The 24860-nt window shown below is 45.8% G+C and overlaps 1 protein-coding gene across 1 annotated transcript in view; it reads right to left on the bottom strand.

Annotated features, from left to right (window-relative positions):
* LOC126260446 (spidroin-2-like) overlaps positions 1-24860 on the bottom strand; it is a 179597-nt gene that overhangs the window by 10248 nt on the left and 144489 nt on the right. The window contains exon 5 of the mRNA XM_049957775.1: positions 3438-3687. Coding sequence (XP_049813732.1) covers positions 3438-3687 — 250 coding nt within the window. The remainder of the gene's footprint in view (positions 1-3437; positions 3688-24860) is intronic.

Here is a 24860-nt window from a genome sequence, read left to right as displayed (position 1 = left end):
TGTTGTGTATACTCTTGCTTTTTCTTAGGTTCTACCTAGTTCTTTGTTCCTCTTAAGCACCTTACGTATGGTTTCAGTATCATATTGTTCAGTCATATTATGGGCACAATATAGCGTCACTGTTCTTATACGTTCTTATATGTTCATTCCACGTCTGCTTTCTGTGCTTTCTTTCTAACAACTTTTGTAAAGTTACTCTTGATGACCTTCGTCAATTATGCTTGCATTTATGGCTCTGCACTTCTCTTTGGCACATATTCTGGTAATGGGATGTACCCGAAACGCGTCAATAACTCAGAATTTTTGAACAGCAAGGGACTAGTTATTCTAGCAACTTCATGGCACAGTTTAACTACACTTGCTTGACAGTTGCTAAGGAACAGAGACATTGTAGGACAGGGGTATTCATAGGCAATGGTGGGCGATGTGAAACACAGTACTTAAAGAATAGAGATGGACTGGTATAACTATAGCGAAAAATGGTACAAATTTCACCACACGTGAAAGCAGGGTAACAGACATAAGAGATATCATGCTTGACCCAAGTCAGAGTCGGACTTTCAGTACAGAATATGCCCTCCTTGGGCACAAATGCACATTTCGCACATGTTATTCTTGCTGGATACCAAACTGTCAATGAGTCCTTGGGGGATATTGTTCCACCCCTCTCTCAAGGCGGTTTCCAGTTCTTCCACGGTTTGGGAGGAGGGTTTCGCCAAGAAACACATCTGCCAAGTGCATTCAGGTATGCTCTAGAGGGGTAAGGTCTGGGGACTACGCAGGCCATTCCATACATTCAGTGTCACTGGAGGGAAAGAGGGGACAGGAAAAACATGGCTAAATTACAGACCACTCATTCGTGCCTATACTATAACCTCTAGGCTGAACTGATGACGTTCATGAACATTTTTTCGTGCATATCCGACACATGTCCGACAACTCAGGGGTCTAGTGTGGGCGGGAATTGTCGTCCATAAACAGAATTTCGGTATCTACCACATCCCTAAAGAGGCGGATATGAACGAGAATAATGTCCCTGCAACACCGCTATGCTGTAACGTGATACCGCAGAAAGATATGGAGCGATACTCGGTCATTATGCAGCATGCATGCTTATACCATAGCGTCTAGGCTACACTGTTGAGTCCATGAATATTCTGTGGTGCATAACGTGTTTCTTTCTCCACACTAACTGGAGGCCAAACTCACTTTCCACAGCGCGGCGGGGTACGTCGGAGAACATTACTCTAGACCACTGTTCTTGACCGTACCGAAGATGCACCCTACAACGAACTCTTCCTCGACGATGGCGTGGTTCAAGTGGGATGCATTTAACACACTTCCGAGTGTACAAACGAGCCTGAGTGAGCGAAATTCTTCTGACAGAGAACATGTATCGGTAGCGGTTGCATAGTCTGCAGCGATCTGCCTAGGAGTGAGATGTCTGTTCCTTTTAGCCACTAAGGCTACTAATAGTTCCTCTTTCGGTATGCGGTCCGTCTATGACCGCTGGCATGCATCCACATAGCATTTCACATTCAGCCTTTTTTAATCGCGTGATGACACTTCTGGGAACATGCTTCACTGTTTCCATAGTAGTGATACTTTGACCGGTTGCGAGCCATTCAACTGCTCGTCGAAGACCGTAAGCACTCAACTGCAGTCTTGCAGACATATTGCCGTGTCACACACAATGACGCACTTGTCAAACACCGTACTGCATGAACTGTCGATTTCATAAAGAACGTACACAGGCCTTGCTGCAATTAAGACTTTCCACCTTCTATCTTTCGTTTTACTATCATTGCTCGGGTATTCGGTAGCAGTTTTCGGCTGTTCTGTAGCAGTCGGCAGCTGTTCCTTTGCCAGCGTTAATTGTTCCTTAGCAATTATCTAGCAATGTATATTACTCACAGCTGAGTACACAGAGCAACAAAAGTTACACTACTGGCCATTAAAATTGCTACACCACGAAGATGACGTGCTACAGACGCCAAATTTAACCGACAGAAAGAAGAGGTTGTGATATGCAAATGATTGGCTTTTCAGAGTATTCACCCGTGCTGACATAAGGAAAGTTTCCAACCGATTTCTCATATACAAACAGCAGTTGACCGGCGTTTCCTGGTGAAACGTTGTTGTGATGCCTCGTGTAAGGAGGAGAAATGCGTACCATCACGTTTCCGACTTTGATAAAGGTCGGATTGTAGCCTATCGCGATTGCGGTTTATCGTATCGCGACATTGCTGCTCGCGTTGATCGAGATCCATTGACTGTTAGCAGAATATGGAATCGGTGGGTTCATGAGGGTAATACGGAACGCATGGCTGGATCCCAACGGCCTCGTATCACTAGCAGTCGAGATGTCAGGCATCTTATCCGCATGGCTGTAGCGGATCGTGCAGCCACGACTCGATCCCCGAGTCAACAGATGGGGACGTTTGCAAGACAACAACCATCTGCACGAACAGTTCGACGACGTTTGCAGCAGCATGGACTATCAGCTCGGAGACCATGGCTGTGGTTTCCCTCGACGCTGCATCACAGACAGGAGCGCTGTGATGGTGTACTCAACGACGAACCTGGATGCACGAATGGCAAAACGTCATTTTTTCGGAAGAATCCAGGTTCTGTTTAGAGCATCATGATGGTCGCATCCGTGTTTGGCGACATCGCGGTGAACGCACATCGGAAGCGTGTGTTCGTCGTCGCCATACTGGCGTATCACCCGGCGTGATGGTATGGGGTGCCATTGGTTACACGTCACTTTGAACAGTGGACGTTACATTTCAGATGTGTTACGACCCGTGGCTCTACCCTTCATTCGACCCCTACGAAACCCTGCATTGTAGCAGGATAATGCACGACCGCATGTTGCAGGTCCTGTACGGGCCTCACTGGATACAGAAAATGTTCTATTGCTGCCCTGGCCAGCACGTTCTCCAGATCTCACACCAATTGAAAACGTCTGGTAATGGTGGCCCAGCAACTGGCTCGTCACAATACGCCAGTCACTACTCTTGATGAACTGTGGTATCGTGTTGAAGCTGCATTGGGCAGCTGTACCTGTACACGCCATCCAGCTCTGTTTGACTCAATGCCCAGGTGTATCAAGGCCGTTATTACGACCAGAGGTGGTTGTTCTGGGTAGTAATTTCTCAGGATCTATGCACTCAAATTGCGTGAAAATGGAATTGCATGTCAGTTCTAGCATAATATATTTGTCCAGTGAATACCCGTTTATCATCTTCATTTCTTCTTGGTGTATCAATTTTAATGGCCAGTAGTGTATAAGTGTTTCGTCATCTTACGTTGATAAAGTCCACAAGGCGGATTTGTGTGCAATACTGAATGGGGCCGCAGATTACTTTCTGTCGGCCCCAAGAATACGTAAGGCCACTGGGTGCGTACTCCTTCCTCCACATCCGTGTACTCACCTGCCACTGAATTTTCCGGGCCGTGGGCCCGGCCTGAAGGGCGGCGGTCGGTGCACGTGGTGCTGCGGCGGCGGCAGAGACAGCAGCGGTGGCGGCGGCGGCGGCGGCGGCAGGGGTGGCGTAAACAGCAGACTCGCTTCGTCGCCCAGCGCCGGTAGGTGCACGTGGGGGGCGGCGGGCAAGGGCAGCTCCACGTGCGTCGACAAGTGCTCCTCCAGCGGCTTGCTGCTCACGATGGGCTTCCATTCACCTGCAAACAGCGCATGGAAACTCCGTCACAGGCGAGGAAGACTCTCGTATTGCACATAGTGAACGTAAACGAGTTTTATAGCAGCCACTACTACACACATGTTGTCTCATTCTGCGTTAATTATGCATACTGTCTAGAGAAGAAAGTTAAGCTCACGGAAGACATGGTCGACTGTAAATGTACCTTCGTTCACATGCACATCGGCGTGTATTCAAATGATTACAGTTCCACTTCTCCGTTATAAATAGAACGACTACAATAGCGCATTAGTGTTTTTCATGTTTAGTTTCGTTACCAGACCTACTACTGTGAACAGTATCAGGTGCAGAGCGACAACTGTGAAGAAAACAGAGGTGCCGTGTACTCGTTTGAGTCAGTATTATTAGCATCCAACAGAGTTTGAAAGTTGTCTTATAGTGGGTCTCAGTTAAGCGGGCTGGTCGAATTCTGCAGGGACATTCGGATGTGACAATGGCCCATTGTTGTAGTGCACGGGAAAGTAAGAGTGCCTGCTTTTTCCAAGATTGCAATCGACCATGCCTAACTCTCAAAAGAAAGGATCACTGTATTGTTCAACAGGCACATCGTAGCACCTTCACGTCTTCTCCTGCCTTCAAGAACAAGTGATGTACTCTCTGCAACATTCTGCGTAATTCTGGGCCATTGGTCGGATATTAGACCACCCGGACTAGGAAATTGTCGTCCCATGAAGAGGCCGCCGCTAACACCGCCATAGAAACGGCTGCGTTTGGAGCGGTACCATGACCGGGAAATATGCACTGCTGATGAAGGGCGTTGCATTGTGTTCAGAAATGAATCACAGTTTTGCACTTTCCTGAACGACCATCGCCAGCGAGTATGGCAGTGACCTCTGGAGAGCTCACATTCTTCAAATGTTTTGCAGAGACACAGCAGTGGGTAACCGTCAGGTATGACTTCAGTTGGTTGGTTGGTTGATCTGGGGAAGGGAACCAAACAGCGAGGTCATCTGTCTCGTCGGATTAGGGAAGGATGGATAAAAATGTCGGCCGTGCCCTTTCAAAAGAACCATTCCGGCATTTTCCTGAAGCGTTTTAGGGAAATAAAGATGGCTGGACGCGGCTTTGAACCGTCGTTCTCCCGAATGCGAGTCCAGTGTGCTAACCATTGTGCCACCTCGCTCGATGTGACTTCAGATCACGGCTGGCAGCGACAGAGGTAACCTTGACGCTACAACCGTACGTCACGGACATCATGTGTCCTAATGTGTTACCTTCCATGCGACAGTATAGTGGCGCCATTTTTCAATAGGGCAATGCTTGTCCACACATGGAACTTACCTGTGCCAACTGTCTGCGTGATTCTGAGATATTTCCACAGCTATCAAGATCTCCATACTTGTTCCCGATAGGTATACACTTGCTCAGACGTTAGCTCCGTCCCATTGCCAGTGTCCAGGGTATTGTAGTGCATCATTTGCGCATACGGATTATTCTGAAAATATACTCCTGGAGATTGAAATAAGAACACCGTGAATTCATTGTCCCAGGAAGGGGAAACTTTATTGACACATTCCTGGGGTCAGATACATCACATGATCACACTGACAGAACCACAGGCACATAGACACAGGCAACAGAGCATGCACAATGTCGGCACTAGTACAGTGTATATCCACCTTTCGCAGCAATGCAGGCTGCTATTCTCCCATGGAGACGATCGTAGAGATGCTGGATGTAGTCCTGTGGAACGGCTTGCCATGCCATTTCCACCTGGCGCCTCAGTTGGACCAGCGTTCGTGCTGGACGTGCAGACCGCGTGAGACGACGCTTCATCCAGTCCCAAACATGCTCAATGGGGGACAGATCCGGAGATCTTGCTGGCCAGGGTAGTTGACTTACACCTTCTAGAGCACGTTGGGTGGCACGGGATACATGCGGACGTCCATTGTCCTGTTGGAACAGCAAGTTCCCTTGCCGGTCTAGGAATGGTAGAACGATGGGTTCGATGACGGTTTGGATGTACCGTGCACTATTCAGTGTCCCCTCGACGATCACCAGTGGTGTACGGCCAGTGTAGGAGATCGCTCCCCACACCATGATGCCGGGTGTTGGCCCTGTGTGCCTCGGTCGTATGCAGTCCTGATTGTGGCGCTCACCTGCACGGCGCCAAACACGCATACGACCATCATTGGCACCAAGGCAGAAGCGACTCTCATCGCTGAAGACGACACGTCTCCATTCGTCCCTCCATTCACGCCTGTCGCGACACCACTGGAGGCGGGCTGCACGATGTTGGGGCGTGAGCGGAAGACGGCCTAACGGTGTGCGGGACCGTAGCCCAGCTTCATGGAGACGGTTGCGAATGGTCCTCGCCGATACCCCAGGAGCAACAGTGTCCCTAATTTGCTGGGAAGTGGCGGTGCGGTCCCCTACGGCACTGCGTAGGATCCTACGGTCTTGGCGTGCATCCGTGCGTCGCTGCGGTCCGGTCCCAGGTCGACGGGCACGTGCACCTTCCGCCGACCACCGGCGACAACATCGATGTACTGTGGAGACCTCACGCCCCACGTGTTGAGCAATTCGGCGGTACGTCCACCCGGCCTCCCGCATGCCCACTATACGCCCTAGCTCAAAGTCCGTCAACTGCACATACTGTTCACGTCCACGCTGTCGTGGCATGCTACCAGTGTTAAAGACTGCGATGGAGCTCCGTATGCCACGGCAAACTGGCTGACACTGACGGCGGCAGTGCACAAATGCTGCGCAGCTAGCGCCATTCGACGGCCAACACCGCGGTTCCTGGTGTGTCCGCTGTGCCGTGCGTGTGATCATTGCTTGTACAGCCCTCTCGCAGTGTCCGGAGCAAGTATGGTGGGTCTGACACACCGGTGTCAATGTGTTCTTTTTTCCATTTCCAGGAGTGTATTTTACAAATTCGCACTTTCTGCGACAATTATGTCTCTGCTTTCACAGTTATGCTCCTATAGAATCTGTATTATATTGCTATTGTAGGACTCCTTGCTACCTATTACCTCAAGGTAACACAATTTGCAAGACTTTCTGCAAACGTGAAATTGATGTCATACGCAGTATCAACAACCGCAGGAATCGTAATCGACTTTCTAACATGGAAGAATTATGAATGTTGTTATTCCTTATTTCACTCGCAACAATTGAAGCTGTCTTCTTGGGTTCCTGCCTAATCACACACTCGGAAATGGCCGAATATTTATTTCATACTTCGTTCTCTAATCAGAAGGAAATGTAAATATGTTAACAACGCTAAGATGAGAAAAAATATTTGCATATAGCAGGATGTAAACCCAGATCCTTCGACTGCATAAACCATGACATTATCCGTTACGCTAGTAATCATGTGGTATGAGATTCACGTGTTGGTTATCGTACTACCTTTTGAAGGCTTATATCAATTATGTATTACTGGCATTTAATTATACCGGTGAGATATTTGTAATAAATTTGCTGTGCGCTGTTACCATGAAACAGCATACTGCAAGTTCTTATGCAAGCGTGTTTCATGCTTAATTTGTAAATTATTGACGATAACATTTCACTCCTGAGAGATCACTTTTCTATGAAAGGATTAACGTCAATAAATAATTATGTGACGTTTAATTAATAACAATATAATTATAACAAATCATACACAGAACGACATGTTTCTGCAAATGTCGGATAAGCGTGCCTGAGGTCTGGCGAGAGGACCGTATGGAACACTAAAGACAGTCAATAGCAGTTCCTGCAAAATGACGTCACGTTTTCAGAAAGTCTTTTGAAACGAGTGTTACCCACTATCTCCACTCGCTGATTCGTTACCTTAATAAACTAAAATGTAACATGATACAAACACTCATTCCCCGAGCCGGCCGACGTGGCCGAGCGGTTCTAGGCGGTACAGCCTGGAACCGCGCGACCGCTACGGTCGCAGGTTCGAATCCTGTCTCGGGCAAGGATGTGTGTGATGTCCTTAGGTTGGTTAGGTTTAAGTAGTTCTAAGTTCTAGGGGACTGATGACCACAGATGTTAAGTCCCATAGTGCTTAGAGCCCTTTCAACTTTTTTTTTTTTTTTCATTCCCCGAACGGGCACTCTGCTTCTGCTCTGCTGAAGACCATTCTGCTTATGGCCACTCGCTTACTGTCGTTTGCTGATTGCGCATTCTGCTTATGCAAGTACACAACAAAAAAGTTATCAAATGTATTCATTCTTTTTGAATATACAGAGACAAAACCTTGACGTATAACAATAGTAATAATATTAAATGCAAAGTCATTTGAAGAGCCTTCAGCTCTGTTGGAAAGGTAATATTATAGTGTACATGAAATGTATGCCCAGTTTCGAATATGGACAACCATCAGCTGTATAATGGAAAGACAACAATGAAATTTTCTATCGGACCGGGTCTCGAACCCGAATTTCCCACTTATCGCGAGCGATCGCCCTACCATTTGGCTACTCGAGCACAAATCACGACTAGACCAAACTTCAATATGTCTTCAAGCATGTATCTACGACCTGTATTCGTTCGTCTATTATATATTTTCCCCATAGAGGGGAGACATTTTACTTGAAAGTCGCTTACCCGGTGTCGGCGGATTGATAGCATATTTCATGCCTGTGTTATTCCGAATTACGAGGCAATGTTCCTTTGGACTTTCATCTGAAATGTCCTCCCCTCTATGGGAATCACATAATGTATGTATTTAGTACAGGTCAGCGATAACCTCGCAGTTCAGCGGTCCTGAGCACCAAACGACTACACGTTTTGACACAGGAACGGCGTCATATGGAAGTTTGGGCCTGGCCGTGATTCGTGCACGGACAGCCAAACAATTGGGGCAACCGCTCGGCTAAAGCGGGAAAGCCGTGTTCGAGTCTCAGTCCCCCACAAATTTTCGTTACAGTCATGGCTGTTGATGGTTGTTCGTATTCGCAACTGCGAATATATGTCATGTATTTCATAACGGCTGTACGTTTAGACCACCTACGTATCCGGCCGGAGTGGCCATGCGGTTCTAGGCGCTACAGTCTGGAGCCGAGCGACCGCTCCGGTCGCAGGTTCGAATCCTGCCTCGGGCATGGATGTGTGTGATGTCCTTAGGTTAGTTAGGTTTAATTGGTTCTAAGTTCTAGGCGACTGATAACCTCAGAAGTTAAGTCGCATAGTGCTCAGAGCCATTTGAACCATTTGAACCACCTACGTAATCGGGGATTAAAAGACATTGCCGAGCCGGCCGAGGTGGCCGAGCGGTTCTAGGCGCTACAGTCTGGAACCGCGCGACCGCTACGGTCGTAGGTTCGAATCCTGCCTCGAGCATGGATGTATGTGATGTCCTTAGGGTAGTTAGGTTTAAGTAGTTCTAAGTTCTAGGGGACTGATGACCTTAGAAGTTAAGTTCCATAGTGCTCAGAGCCATTTGAACTATTTGACATTGTCGATTCAGTAAATTAATAAGTGGTTCTTGATCATACTTGGTAATATATATCAGAGCTGTTTTCCTACTCTTACAAAACTGAAAATCAAATACACCTACAGTAAGTCCAAGTAACCACTCCAATTTCATCCTCATATCAGACAACAAATATATATTTGAAGTCTTATAATAAGCATGAATATGAATTTTATCACGTGAAGCAAATTTCTCCTCAGAAACGTCTGTTAACAAATCCTGCCCAAATACAACTTTACCGCCAACAGACTCAGAATCAACTTTAACTAGAAAAGATGTACTCCCCTTTTTATACCGACTGCTGTCCGGAGACGTTAACAGACATTGACGTTCTCGAGTATTGTGTTTGTGAGGAGAAATTTGCTTCAGGTGAGAAAACTCATATTCATGCTTATTTTAAGACTCCAAATATGTATTTGTTGTCTGATGTGAGCATATTTATATCGTATAAATGTTAAGGTTGAGAGACTAACTTTGGATAACAGTGCTAACAAGAAGTTTTTTGAAGAACAGGTGCCTGTTCTTTCGCACATAATAGCGTGTCCGAAGGAACATTGCAATGGTTCAAATGGTTCAAATGGCTCTGAGCACTATGGGACTTAACTTCTGAGGTCATTAGTCCCCTAGAACTACTTAAACCTAACTAACCTAAGGACATCACACACATCCATGCCCGAGGCAGGATTCGAACCTGCGACCGGAGCGGTCACGCGGTTCCAGACTGTAGCGCCTAGAGCCGCTCGGCCACCTCGGCCGGCAACATTCCAGTATAATTCAGAATAAGACAGGCATTACGCCATCGTATAATATTACAGTGCGTCGTGCATCGTACTCTTACCTGATGTGTTAACTGTTTCGCGTTCCAGGGGTGATTTTGCGCGATAGATCGTACTCATGTGGAACGAGTCATTTGACATTCACATCGCAAACTAATTTGTACATATGGTTACAGTCTAAATATTTGTAAGCTTGCTTATTTTCAGAAACAAAATATGTTTGCAGACGTTGTGAGTTAATAAGCCTTGCCCACCAATTTTTACACATTACAGGAGAATAGAAGCTTTCGAAATGTGGTGCTACAGAAGAATGCTGAAGATTAGATGGGTAGATCACATAACTAATGAGGAGGTACTGAATAGGATTGGGGAGAAGAGGAGTTTGTGGCACAACTTGACCAGAAGAAGGGATCGGTTGGTAGGACATGTTCTGAGGCATCAAGGGATCACCAATTTAGTATTGGAGGGCAGCGTGGAGGGTAAAAATCGTAGGGGGAGACCAAGACATGAATACACTAAGCAGATTCAGAAGGATGTAGGTTGCAGTAGGTACTGGGAGATGAAGAAGCTTGCACAGGATAGAGTAGCATGGAGAGCTGCATCAAACCAGTCTCAGGACTGAAGACCACAACAACACAACAACAACAGGAACAGAAATTCTTCTAAGGTATAGAGGGAGTTCTCATGGATAAACTTCATCAGTTTGTCTTCAGATTTTAGTTTTCTGTCTGTTACACATTTTCTATCACTGAGAAAGTGATCAAAAATTTTTGTGTACTCAAATCTGGATATACGATTACGCTGCGACACCATATAAAACTTGCAACTTTCTTTACGAGTTCGACAACCAAGATTACATTTATTGTTATGAGTATTCAGATCCTACAAATACGTTTAACACCAGAGCAGACGGCCAACGTGGCGGCGCACTCTAACATCAACGACTAGTTACAATAGTTGTGGATCAACTTGCCTAACGAGAGCATACAGCGGCTTTATGCACGCTTCCCACTCCAATCAGTGCGTATATCCAGCTCAGAGAGGGACCAACGTCATACTCACAAGTGGGCTCATCTGTGAAATTAAATTGGACTAGACTTGCAAGCACTGAAATAACATCACACACCCTTTCGACCCTTCCCATACTACACTGTCTGTTACTGTGTACACGGCGATTGTGGGTGCGGGAGTTCCCTGCAAATACTGCCCTGCTTCATAGGTGCCCCGACGTCATTGCTGGCGTGGTTGTGCATTGATCGGAATGCCATCTTCCGTGCATAACACGATCGTAACGACATCAGTTGACAGTTTGTATGATTATATCGTGCATTACACACAGGACGGGGAAATAGCAATTTGTTGCTTTAATTTTGAACACCATTGTACTAGTCTTTCGTATAAAGGTTATTTCTCTTAATAATCTGGATTACAGAAATAAGTAACTCTGTAAGCAAACAATGATGAAGATTATTAAGATAAATATTCTTTGTACAAAAGTATATCATATTACGTGGGCGACCTAACTAATCTCTGTTCACTGTGTCTAAAAATATCTTTGTGGGTGTTTCGATTTCCTACGTTTGCTGTTATCAGTGTTTACTGTGCACAAAATTGTGTGTGAAGTTTAATATGAGTGAGTTTCTGTACAAGTGGACCAAAAGAGAAGTATAGTATTTCTTTCCAAATTCGCCTTTTACTCTGCATAAAGGTCGATCATTAATTTAAAATTTAACGTGTTTTTCAAATAATACAGTAAGATCACAGAACAATGCAGCACGCAGTACATAGGAAACAGCGCTAATAAATGGTGTAGCAAATGGAAATCCCGAAAGATGTAGTAGAAAATATAAATAAATAGAACACCGTGACTGGCAGCAGGAAACGTTATTTTATAAACAAATCACAATCTCAAAACTGTTACTGAACTGAACCATAAATGATCATCAACAAAATGTAAACTACGCTGAGATGTTAACCCTTACTTCCAGTGACTTTCAGTGGTTTAGTTTACAGTGATATATAAAATGTAAACTTTACCTTTTAATATCTATTTTATGACGTGAGTCATTGCTGGAGGTAGTAATTTCATCTGAACAAAACAGGTGGCTCACTCTACAAAGTTTTTCCGACAGCTCTTTCACCAGCAGTTCTTTAACTAAAAGTGTACTGTGACTTCAAATGGAGTTCTTATTTTACTAAAAGCGTAGTGTTTCGTGACACTCGAATCGTCCTAGTTAATTAAGGTCTCATGATGGACTGATGGTCCATTTAAGAGACATGTGGGACTATAACGCCACGAATTCGCTTTCCAGAGTACTCATAATATGAAATTTATCAATAACCCTGAAGCCTAGATTCTTTAAAAAATCGGGTTCCTATTTATAAAATAGCTTCAAACATCAATTTGCTTTACAAATGAGTTAACGCTTTAAATATTTGAGTTAAGACGACTGAAGACGTAAAACCCTAGTTATGTTGATTTTATTTGTTTTGGATTATTCACTGTAACCTAATGAAACCGGTTAGAAAAGGTTTAAAATTATGTTTCAAGTTTGTTGGAACTCCCTAAGTGCTCTCATTCTCAAATGTTTGTCGAACATAGTTTGGGTAATACAGTTTCTAGCTTTAATATTTGTATCATTGTGTTACAATTTTACTGTGGCATTAGTAGTAGTAGTAATTGTCTTCAGTCCTGAGACTGGTTTGATGCAGCTCTCCATGCTACTCTATCCTGTGCAAGCTTCTTCATCTCCCAGTACCTACCGCAACCTACATCCTTCTGAATCTGCTTAATGTATTCATGTCTTGTTCTCCCTCTACGATTTTTACCCTCCACGCTGCCCTCCAATGCTAAGTTTGTAATCCCTTGATGCCTCGGAACATGTCCTACCAACCGGTCCCTTCTTCTTGTCAAGTTGTGCCACAAACTCCTCTTCTCCCCAATTCTGTTCAATACCTCCTCATTAGTTATGTGATCTACCCATCTAATCTTCAGCATTCTTCTGCAGCACCACATTTCGAAAGCTTCTATTCTCTTCTTGTCCAAACTATTTATCGTCCATGTTTCACTTCCATACATGGCTACACTCCATACAAATACTTTCAGAAACGACTTCCTGACACTTAAATCTATACTCGATGTTAACAAATTTCTCTTCTTCAGAAACGCTTTCCTTCCCATTGCCAGACTACTTTTATATCCTCTCTACTTCGACCAGCATCAGTTATTTTGCTCCCCAAATAGCAAAACTCCTTTACTACTTTAAGAGTCTCATTTCCTAATCTAATTCCCTCAGCATCACCCGACTTAATTCGACTACATTCCATTATCCTCGTTTTGCTTTTGTTGATGTTCATCTTATATCCTCCTTTCAAGACACTGTCCATTCCGTTCAACTGCTCTTCCAAGTCCTTTGCTGTCTCTGACAGAATTACAATGTCATCGGCGAACCTCAACGTTTTTATTTCTTCTCCATGGACTTTAACACCTACTCCGAATTTTTCTTTTGTTTCCTTTACTGCTTGCTCAATATACAGATTGAATGACATCGGGGAGAGGCTACAACCCTGTCTCACTCCCTTCCCAACCGCTGCTTCCCTTTCTTACCCCTCGACTCTTATAACTGCCATCTGGTTTCTGAACAAATTGTAAATAGCCTTTCGCTCCCTGTATATTACCTCTGCCACCTTTAGAATTTGAAAGAGAGTATTCCAGTCAACATTGTCAAAAGCTTTCTCTAAGTCTACAAATGCAAAAACGTAGGTTTGCCTTTCCTTAATCTATTTTCTGATATAAGTCGTAGGGTCAGTATTGCCTCACGTGTTCCAATATTTCTGCGGATGAGTATATTATGACAACATTTTAAATTTTTAAATTCGGCCAATAATTATATGAAACATTAAAAATAATTTTTATATATATTTGGTGTCTGTTTTTTCTGACATATCCGATGCAACAGACACCATTTTGATCGTGCAGCCACTGTGAATCACGACACAAAGGCATTAAAGGCAGGTGCTGCCAGCGAGCATTGATTTATATCAGTAGTGTATGTTGCAAATTTGTGCTGGACCGCGATTCGAAGCTGGGTCTCTTGCTTACTAGGAAGATGCGTTAACCACTACGCCCTACGCACACAGTGGTCAGCGTCACTGCACGGACTACCAAAGCGCGCTTCCCGTCAGGCCCATAATCTCAACTTGTATCGCGCACTACTGATGTAGTGCCACTGTTCATCAGCCTCATTACTTGCTGCATCTCGCCGATTCCCGTGACAGTTCAAGCTTGGTGGTGAAGCAATGAAGGCCAATGATCCCGATCTCGAACTGTTACGGGAATCGGCGAGATTCCGTGGATAACAAATATTTTTACACGTCATAGTTTCCCAGTCGCCCACCCCGCCCCCCTCACCCCTAGTTGTGGTAGAGGCGTATTAAAAATGTGTGAAATCTTATGGGACTTAACTGCTGAGGTCATCAGTCCATAAGCTTGCACACTACTTAACCTAAATTATCCTAACGGCAAACACACACACCCATTCCCGAGGGAGGATTCGAACCTCCGCCGGGACCAGAGGCATATTACCCACAGCGTATTTTTATAGAAGTAATGCAAATTATGAGCCATTTACATGCAATTTTTTCTTGAAATTACCCCAGACGTTCCCTACTTATGCTTCTATGTCGTTCCCTTTTCGCCCAAGTGAGCCAGTAGGTGGTCCTTATCCCCAAGGGCTTCTATCCAGATATTAAGTGACATTCTAAGCAGATTTGGTTCACGTCGATCGAGTGGTTTAGGAGGAGATGTGGAACGAACACACGTACAGTTAACTTTATTCACTACCGAAAAAAAGTATTAGTACACCCTTTTAGACGTTTCCAATACATTCAAGATTTATTGATGGATCAGTGCATATCAAGTAGATGAAATGATTACATTTACAGATCAGTAGCACAAGCGGTTCTGAGGTACCAATCATCGACCCAAGCAGAAACATTCATATTAGTACTGGTATAGCCTCCACGGACGATAATTCAGGCCCTTACTCTGGAATCCAGTCGGTCGTACAAATGGCGATTACCGTCCTGGGAAACGTTATGTCACGCCTGCTCGACCGGTTCACGTAGTTCTGTAAGAGTTGTTGGCTGACGAGTCTCAAGAGTCAGTTCTCTCCCGATCATCTCTCACAAGTGCTTGATTGGAGACAAGTTTGGAGATTGTACTCGCCAGGGAAGTTTCTGCACGTCATGCAGAACACGTTGGGCATGGCCTTGCCGCAGTGGATACACCGTCTCCCGTCAGATCACAGAAGTTAAGCGCTGTTGGGCGTGGCCGGCACTTGGATGGGTGACCATCCAGGCCGCCATGCGCTGTTGCCATTTTTCGGGGTGCACTCAGCCTCGTGATGCCAATTGAGGTGCTACTCGACCGAATAGTAGCCGCTCCGTCAAAGAAAACCATCGTAACACCGGGAGAGCGGTGTGCTGACCTCACGCCCCTCCTATCCGCATGCACAGCTGAGGATGACAAGGCGGTCAGATGGTCCCGATGGGCCCCTTGTGGCCTGATGACGGAGTGCATGCAGAATACGTTGAGTTTCACTTGCAGTGTGGTGGAGAAAATTATCCTATTGCAACAACACATCACGCCGGCCGGAGTGGCCGAGCGGTTCTAGGCGCTACAGTGTGGAACCGCGCGACCGCTACGGTCGCAGGTTCGAATCCTGCCTCGGGCATGGATGTGTGTGATGTCCTTAGGTTAGTTAGGTTTAAGTAGTTCTAAGTTCTAGGGGACTGATGACCTCAGCAGTTAAGTCCCATAGTGCTCAGAGCCATTTGAACCAACACATCACCTTCCTGTTGCAATAACGGCGAAGTAACGTGTCTGACTACATTCTACTTGTACAGAGCGCTGGTTACCGTCCCCTCCAGAGACACCAAACGGTGAACTAGACATATAGATTATCGCACTCCAGCCCATAAGAAATGGGGTGCGGCAAATGTGTCTTCGACAAATGCACTCTACAAGACCACTCTCACCAGGTCTACGTCACATACGCTAATGACCATCATCTGCGTCTAGGGAGAATCTGGTTTCATCGCTGAAGACCATATCATATGCCAAGTAATCCTCTGACGGCACCGGTCGAGCTGTGCACGTTCGATACTTTGGGGAGAGTGGAAGATGGGCTTGAAATGTGCGTGCCAGTAGTCTCACTGCTGATAACCAGTTCGCAACAGTTCGCGTTGACACGTCTGGGCTCACAAGCCCCCTTACCTGTGCTGTGGCACCTGTACGATCTACCACTGCTGCCCTTGCATACGACGATCCTGGCGGGCGTCTGTGCTGCGTAGATGTCAAGAACATTGTCTACGGGTGTGAGAATGTTCACGTGACCACTAATACCAGCATTGTTGCACAACTGACGCAGCACATCCAACTTACCTATCAATTCTCCGTAAGAACCATCCCACCACTCGGCAGGCCACAACTAACCCCTTTCGAACTACGAGCTACGTAGGTCAGTTGCCTGATGAAGCACGAGTGCGTCTCCGTAGCGCCGTTACCTAATTGCTTCAACGTCTGCACTAAACTGCGCTTTCTGGTTATGAACATTCCCTGTTAAAGTGTAGGTACATATGGCGGTCTGGTAGCTGTGTGACTACGCTATCTGTTGGAGGACTATGTAGTACATCTAACATCCCCCAGGTGGAAAATGCCGTCATCGGATCAAAATTGACGTAGTCTTTCCAAGTGTATCAATTTTCTATCTATCTACATTTATACTCCACAAGCCACCCAACGGTGTGTGGCGGAGGGCACTTTACGTGCCACTGTCATTACCTACCTTTCCTGTTCCAGTCGCGTATGGTTCGCGGGAAGAACGACTGCCGGAAAGCCTCCGTGCGCACTCGAATCTCTCTAATTTTACATTCGTGATCTCCTCGGGAGGTATAAGTAGGGGGAAGCAATATATTCGATACCTCATCCAGAAACGCACGCCCGCATCTCGTGGTCGTGCGTTAGCGTTCTCGCTTCCCACGCCCGGGTTCCCGGGTTCGATTCCCGGCGGGGTCAGGGATTTTCTCTGCCTCGTGATGGCTGGGTGTTGTGTGCTGTCCTTAGGTTAGTTTGGTTTAAGTATTTCTAAGTTCTAGGGGACTTATGACCACAGCAGTTGAGTCCCATAGTGCTCAGAGCCCAGAAACGCACCCTCTCGAAACCTGGACAGCAAGCTACACCGCGATGCAGAGCGCCTCTCTTGAAGAGTCTGCCACTTGAGTTTGCTAAACATCTCCGTAACGCTATCACGCTTACCAAATAACCCTGTGACGAAACGCGCCGCTCTTCTTTGGATCTTCTCTATCTCCTCTGTCAACCCGACCAGGTACGGATCCCACACTGATGAACAATACTCAAGTATAGGTCGAACAAGTGTTTTGTAAGCCACCTCCTTTGTTGATGATCTACATTGTCTAAGGGCTCCCCAAATGAATCTCAACCTGGCACCCGCATTACCAACAATTAATTTTATATGATCGTTCCACTTCAAATCGTTCCGTACGCATAATCCTAGTTATTTTACAGAAGTAACTGCTACCAGTGTTTGTTCTGCTATCATATAATAAAACAATAAAGGATCCGAGGTAGGAGGCGAGGTACTGGCGGAAGTAAAGTTGTGAGGACGAGGCGTGAGTCGTGCTTGGGTAGCTCAGTTGGTAGAGTACTTGCCCGCGAAGGGCAAAGGTCCCGAGTTCGAGTCTCGGTCCGACACACAGTTTTAATCTGCCAGGAAGTTGCATATCAGCGCACACTCCGCTGCAGAGTGAAAATCTCATTCTGGAAACATCCCCCAGGCTGTGGCTAAGCGATGTCTCCGCAATATCCTTTCTTTCAGGAGTGCTAGTTCTGCAAGTTTGGCAGGAGAACTTCTGTAAAGTTGGGAAGGTAGGAGGCGAGGTACTGGCGCAAGTAAAGCTGTGAGGACGGGGCGTGAGTCGTGCTTGGGTAGCTCAGTTGGTAGAGCACTTGCCCACGAAAGGCAAAGGTCCCGAGTTCGAGTCTCGGTCCGGCACACAGTTTTAATCTGCCAGGAAGTTTCATATCAGCGCACACTCCGCTGCAGAGTGAAAATCTCATTCTGGAATAAAGGATCTTTCTTTCTATGTATTCGCAATAGATTACATTTGCCTACGTTAAGGGTCAGTTGCCACTCCCTGCACCAAGTGCGTATCCGCTGCAAATCTTCCTGTATTACTCCGCAATTTTCTAATGCTGCAAATTCTCTGTATACTACATCATCATCCGTGAAAAGCGGCAGTGTAAATATAAAGATATAGACGTATTGTGACATGAGCCTACGAGTTCGCTCCGTTTAGACACACAAAAGAGAAACTAATGCCACTATTCACGCTAAACCTGTTTACCTTGATCTCTCTAACAACCTAAAGATGTAGAGACCGCGAAACAGTAGCTCCCTGTCGTTTGCTCTTATTTTCGCTTATAACTTGCCATTATGTGATTAGATTCATCTTCGTTGTTTTATAACCGAGCGCTGAATAATTTATGATTACGCGACGCTGCAGTAACAGAGAAAGGAGGGAAAGGCAGGTTTGAACAGGTGGGAGGGATCAGTCACGACTGCTGCTCGACTGTCAACACAGCCGAGACAGAATGCGCCCGGCAGCTCAGCGGCAGACGAAAGCTCTGGGTAATGCCGTAACCGGGCTGTGGCGCAGTACTAACGCGGCGGCGAAATCTATCATCACGGAGACCTGAGCGTTAAACCCCTCGTTTAAAAATTAATAAGGTACCACGTTACAACAAGCCTCAGTCCTGCAACTGTTGCATGTAGTCTTTCCAAACCTGGTGCAAGTCCAGCTTCTGTTCACATTCGTCATCTGTTGTTACTCTATCGGGTATTTGGTGTCTAAACTGAAATAATTAACAACAGTAAGTCGGACGACGCATATAATGATCTCAGAATATCTACTACTCGTAATATCTTCGGCAGTTTCTGATCAGTCCTCCGGGTTGTATGGCCGCGGTCGAAGAAACTTTTCGGTTCCTGACGTTTTCTGAAGATCGCCTTCGGAGGTGCTCCTGGCGACGTGGCAGCACCTCCGAACACCTCCAGCGCGTCAGGAACCGAAAAGTCTCTTCGACTATGGCCGTACAGCTCGGAAGACGCATCAGCGACTATGACATCCAGTTGCGAAAGCCTTCATTGTATGATATTCGACAGTTTGTTTTGCAGTTTTTAATCGTCGCCTGGAGACATAATATTTCCGCTCTGCAAACTACTTCAAGTGCTGCGTTCTCGGACGCTGCAGAAAACGTTCCAGTCACCTCTTCATAGTTTTAAGTCACCTTTTTTTCTTGTGCTTCTTGTCGTTGTAGATTATCTGTTCCCTTAACTTTTAAAATTAATCTGTGATAAGCAAGCAGTCCATAACCATCAAGAGTTTTTCCTTACTCTTCCTTGGCCGGCCGCGGTGGCCGTAAGGTTCTAGGCGCTGCAGTCCGGAACCACGAGACTGCTATGGTCGCAGGTTCGAACCCTGCCTCGGGCATGGATGTGTGTGATGTCCTTAGGTTAGTTAGGTTTAACTAGTTCTAAGTTCTAGGGGACTGATAACCTAAGATGTTAAGTCCCATAGTGCTCAGAGCCACTTGAACCACTTACTCTTCCTTCCTTACTAGAACATATATCTCGACAACGGAAGCCAGAATTTAAACCTGTTTTGCTAATACTATTACTGCTGTTTTTATATTTTCGATGACATTCTCCATCGCTTCTTCCACATACAAATTAAATAATCGAGACGAGTCACACTACTGAGTCACGTCGATCTTAAACAGTTGCTTATTGATTTTCAAGTCTTTTTTGACATTTGATTTTCGGACTGAAAAAATTAAGACGTAAGAAAAGAGCACTAATTCAACACTCGAGGAAGCCATCGAAATTACTGTCATCCGTAGAAACAATTTCACAGATTTTTATTTGCTGAACTGTACTATCCCAGCAACAAAAATAATTACTGGTCCAACTGCACTTCTCTTGGTAGTAAGACAGGTACTCCGCCCGAACACGCCTCGGAAGGCCCAACGGCACCGACCGACCGCCGTGTCATCCTCACCTCTTAGGCGTCACTGGATGCAGGTATGGAGGAGCGTGTCGTCAGCACATCGCTCTCCCGGCCGTTGTCAGTTTTCGTGACTGGAGCCGCTACTTCTCAATTAAGCAGCTCCGCAGTTGACCTCAGAAGGTTTGCGTGCACCCCGCTTGCCAACAGGATCCGACAGAGCCACACCGTCATGCGGTGTTAGCCGACCCCGACAGCGCGCAAGTTCGGTGATCTGACGGGAACCGGTGTTACCAGTGCGAAAAGGCTGTTGGCACTAAGACAAGTACTAGAATCGTAAAATCCCTTTTTAATCGTTTGGCCATGATTCCCCTTGCCCCAATTCGAATGTATTGTGAGCTGACCTAATGGAACTCGCAGCTCTACAACAAAAAGAAACAGAAAGCATTATGCTCCTCAATTACAGAATGGATCGTAGTAAAACGTCTTACGCAAGTTCGTTTGAAATAGTTTTACTTAAAAAGTGCTCCTCCTCATTCGTTCACGTGCTAAAGACTGTGCGGCTGGTCCCGGCGGAGGTTCGAGTCGTCCCTCGGGCATGGGTGTGTGTGTTTGTCCTTAGGATAATTTAGGTTAAATTGTGTGTAAGCTAAGATTTCACACACATTTGAACATTTGAACTAAAGACTCTCGGACATTTAACAGATCGAACTGCGTCATATTTCTCCATTAAAATTTTTCTTCCGAATTCCACTCAGGACGCGATAATCATCCTGCACCTCTGCTTCTGTCCATCCCATGCTTGAAAGACATCTTCCTCTTCCCCCTATCACCCGTTCCAGCGTCACAGTCTCCTGCAGGGAACGCTGTTTAATGACTTGTTGGACTTCTGTTTTCTGGTAACATCCTTACTTGTGCTACGCAAAACGTGTTGGTGACTTTTTGCCTCTAGCGCCAGTGCAACGATCCTCTATTTAGCGTTTCTCTTCTCTAACTAGCTTTCAGATCCATACACTGCAATTGAGAAGATAATGGTATTAACAGATATCCTATTCGATATATATGTGTTGCACCCTCCTCTCTCGAAATAGCCTGCGCTTCATAATTCCATCTCGATCAATCGGCACTTGAGATTCTGGATGCAGCCTTCATGCGATTATTTATCTCAGGATGAAGTACATAAAATTCTCAGCAGCTTGAATGATAGAACAATATCTTAATTAATTCTTATAACAATGTCTTCATAATTTTCAGTGCTCCATTTTCATTTTTCAGCAACGGTTGTTTCTTATCTTCATTGTTTCCTGGCAGGACAGTACTGTTGTAAGAAAAACTGAATATTCGCTATTAATCCTAGATCCTAGTGTGGTTATTCACTGCTCTGGAAAACTTAAGAGGCTGATAAAGTAACATTCATTAATAACTCGCTGGAAATGAATAAAAGTGCTTGAGCCTGTTGCCAGAGGTCTCCCAGTCGTGCAGAGAAAGTTGGGTATCACATGGCGTGAGGTTGGCCTCACAACAGGAAGCGGTTGAAGGAATGGAAAAAGACAGTATGTGTCAACCTGCGTTCTTCATTACAACATGGCCTGAAAGCATCTGAACGACTTCGCACGGGGAAGAAGAACGAAGAACGAAGAGCGTCAAGTGTAGCCCCAGGACCTTAGTAAAGCTCATTCTTAGAGGTGTCGAAACCTAGGTCAATGTACCAAAAATTTATCTGCAATGGGTTGGCTGTGTGCTTCCTATTTTAAAAGCTCACAACATCGTTTCACATGCAGGAGGGAGGGGGGTTAGAGCCACAGGCACTGCTGTCCGAAGGAGAGAAGATGGTCGAGCACGGTCAATCACAGCAGCACATTTGTGCAACAGGCAAGAAGGGACCGACGTAAAGAGAGAGTGCAATTGCAACCATATTTAACAGGACTGCAGGGCAAACAATCTCGTGCCCCACAGAGGCACGGCTACTCCGTTGGGGTGATCTCTTTGCCCGACAATCAGTAAGCTGTGTTCCGTTGAAATCTGCACATCGACGGCACCCTCTGTGATGGTACGAAGAGCATAGGGAGTGTGTCGACGTCGAATAGGGTCGCGTACTCTTCTCGGATGAGAGCAGATTCAGTCTGAGAAGCGATTCTGGACGTGCCCTCATATGGCGAGAGGTGGGTAAGTGTAACGCACCGAGGAACATTGTCGAACATGATCGGTTTGGTGGTCCCGGTGTTACGGTGTGGGCGTACTGAACTCCAAATATTGAACACGGTACTCTCACCGCTCAAAGTTATTGTGACATTGTGATCCTTCTTGAAGAGCGACGTTTCAGAATTGCATTCGGCATGACTTCCTTTTTATGCAGGACAATGCGAGACGAGATCGTATTGAACAGCGCAGGTGGCGAAGGTCTCCGAACGAGAGAGTACTAGGCGAATGGAACGGGCTGCCCATCACCCATTTTAAATCCCATCGAGCACGAGTTTGTATGCTTTGCGGAGACGTTCTGCAGCGCGCCCATCTGCACCAGCAGCCGTGCGGCAGTTGTCAACCGCTCTGGTGAAGGAAGAACGCCTTACCAACCCCGTGGCCACCACGGCAGCGCGTTGCAGAGCATACAACGCCATCTCTGGACACGCTCCGCCATTCGTCCTGTCCAGGGAACCAAAGAAATCGCGGTGAATACAGTGTAATTATCTTCTTTGGATAAAAGTGTCATTTCTGTTCGTGTCATTACGTTCTTCTTTCAGTTACCTTTTTTACTATACTGAAGCAATTCATTACGAATATGGTCCAAGTCTCATCAAGTTACACTACTGGCTAATAAGAAATGCAGATGATGAACGGATATTTATTGGACAAATATATTATACTAGAACTGACATGTGATTACATTTTCACGCAATTTGGGTGCATAGATCCTGAGAAATCAGTACCCATAAGAAACACCTCTGGCCATAATAACGGCCTTGATACCCCTGGGCATTGAGTCAAACAGAGCTTGGATGGCGTGTACAGGTACAGCTGCCATGCAGCTTCAACACGATACCACAGTTCATCAAGAGTAGTGACTGACATTGTAACGAGCCAGTTGCTCGGCCACCATTGACCAGACGTTTTCAATTGGTGAGAGATCTGGAGAATGTGCTGGTCAGGGCAGCCGTCGAACATTTTCTGTATCCAGAAAGGCCCGTACAGGACCTGCGACATGCGGTCGTGCATTATCCTGCTGAAATGTAGGGTTTCGCAGGGATCGAATGAAGGGTAGAGCCACGGGTCGTAACACATCTGAAATGTAACGTCCACTGTTCAAAGTGCCGTCAATGCGAACAAGAGGTGATAGAGACGTGTAACCAATGGCACCCTATACCATTATGCCGGGTGATACGCCAGTATGGCGATGACGAATGCACGCTTCTAATGTGCGTTCACCGCGATGTCGCCAAACACGGATGCGACCATCATGATGCTGTGAACAGTATCTGAATTCATCCACAAAAATTACGTTTTGCCATTCATGCACCCAGGTTCGTCGTTGAGCGCACCATCGCAAGCGCTCCTGTCTGTGATGCAGCGTCAGGGGTAACCGCAGCCGTGGTCTCCGAGCTGATAGTCCATGCTGCTGCAAACGTCGTCGAACTGTTCGTGCAGATGGTTGTTGTCTTGAAAACGTCCCCATCTGTTGACTCAGGGATCGAGACGTGGCTGCACGATCCGTTACAGCCATGCGGATAAGATGCCTGTCATCTCGACTGCTAGTGATACGAGGCCGGTGGGATCCAGCCATGCGTTCCGTATTATCCTCCTGTATCCACCGATTCCATGTTGTGCTAACAGTCACTGGATCTCGACCAACGCGAGCAGCAGTGTCGCGATACGATAAACCGCAATCGCGATAGGCTACAATCCGACCTTTATAAAAGTCGGAAACGTGATGGTACGCATTTCTCCTCCTTACACGAGGCATCACAACAACTTTTCACCAGGCAACGACGTTCAACTGCTGTTTGTGTATGAGAAATCGGTTGAAAACGTTCATGTCAGCACGCTGTAGGTGTCGCCAACAGCGCCAACCTTGGGTGAATGCTCTGAAAAGCTAATCATTTGCATATGATAGAATCTTCTTCCTGTCGGTTAAATTTCGCGTCTGTAGCACGTCATCTTAATGGCCAGTAGTGTATGTTACTTGGCAGTGACATATCATGCGAAAGTTACTTTCGTCCTTATGTTTTGCACACCAGTGTATTGTCCTTCTTTTCCTAATATATCCATAAAATGATGTTGCACTGTGTGCAGGTAATATTAATCACAACATCTATTTGTTAAGAAACAGTAGCGAATGTATATAAATGTCTTGAATACTTATCTACATTAGCTAAAAACTAGTAAATGGAGCAAATGCTGGCAAAACTTCCACTACACGACGAATACACTGTAGCACGTTTCAACAGTATCACCAGGTAACTGCAACACGATAACGTGTCAAAGTGTTCTGCACATTTCATTTAATGACACAAATGTTGTTACCTGTAGGGGAGCCGATCACTCAGTGGTAGCCGTATCCTCTTTTAAAAGTACTTTTCGTTATTTCTGCACACGAATGTTAATCTTTTCCATCTTATTTACCCCTTAGTACGTTCGATACGAAATTTTTGATGTAAAAGCGTCTCAGTCCAAGGCAAGCACCTTCTAAATATTATCATAACGAAAATTTGCCTAATGTCTACTATTTCTAGCAAGTTATAAGTTACTCGCAGTCTCGTGTCTCAAGGTCATGGCTGAGTGTCACCTTGAGTGCTTGCTGCGAAATTATGACAGTCCGTGATTACTTAACGGTGCTGTTTCACAAGAAGTGAACACGTTAACAAA

This window comes from Schistocerca nitens, chromosome 5 (genome assembly GCF_023898315.1).
Source record: "Schistocerca nitens isolate TAMUIC-IGC-003100 chromosome 5, iqSchNite1.1, whole genome shotgun sequence".
In the NCBI taxonomy this organism is placed as follows: Eukaryota; Metazoa; Arthropoda; class Insecta; order Orthoptera; family Acrididae; genus Schistocerca; species Schistocerca nitens.
Note: the sequence above shows the minus strand (reverse complement) of the source record. Positions and strands in the feature narration are given on the sequence as shown.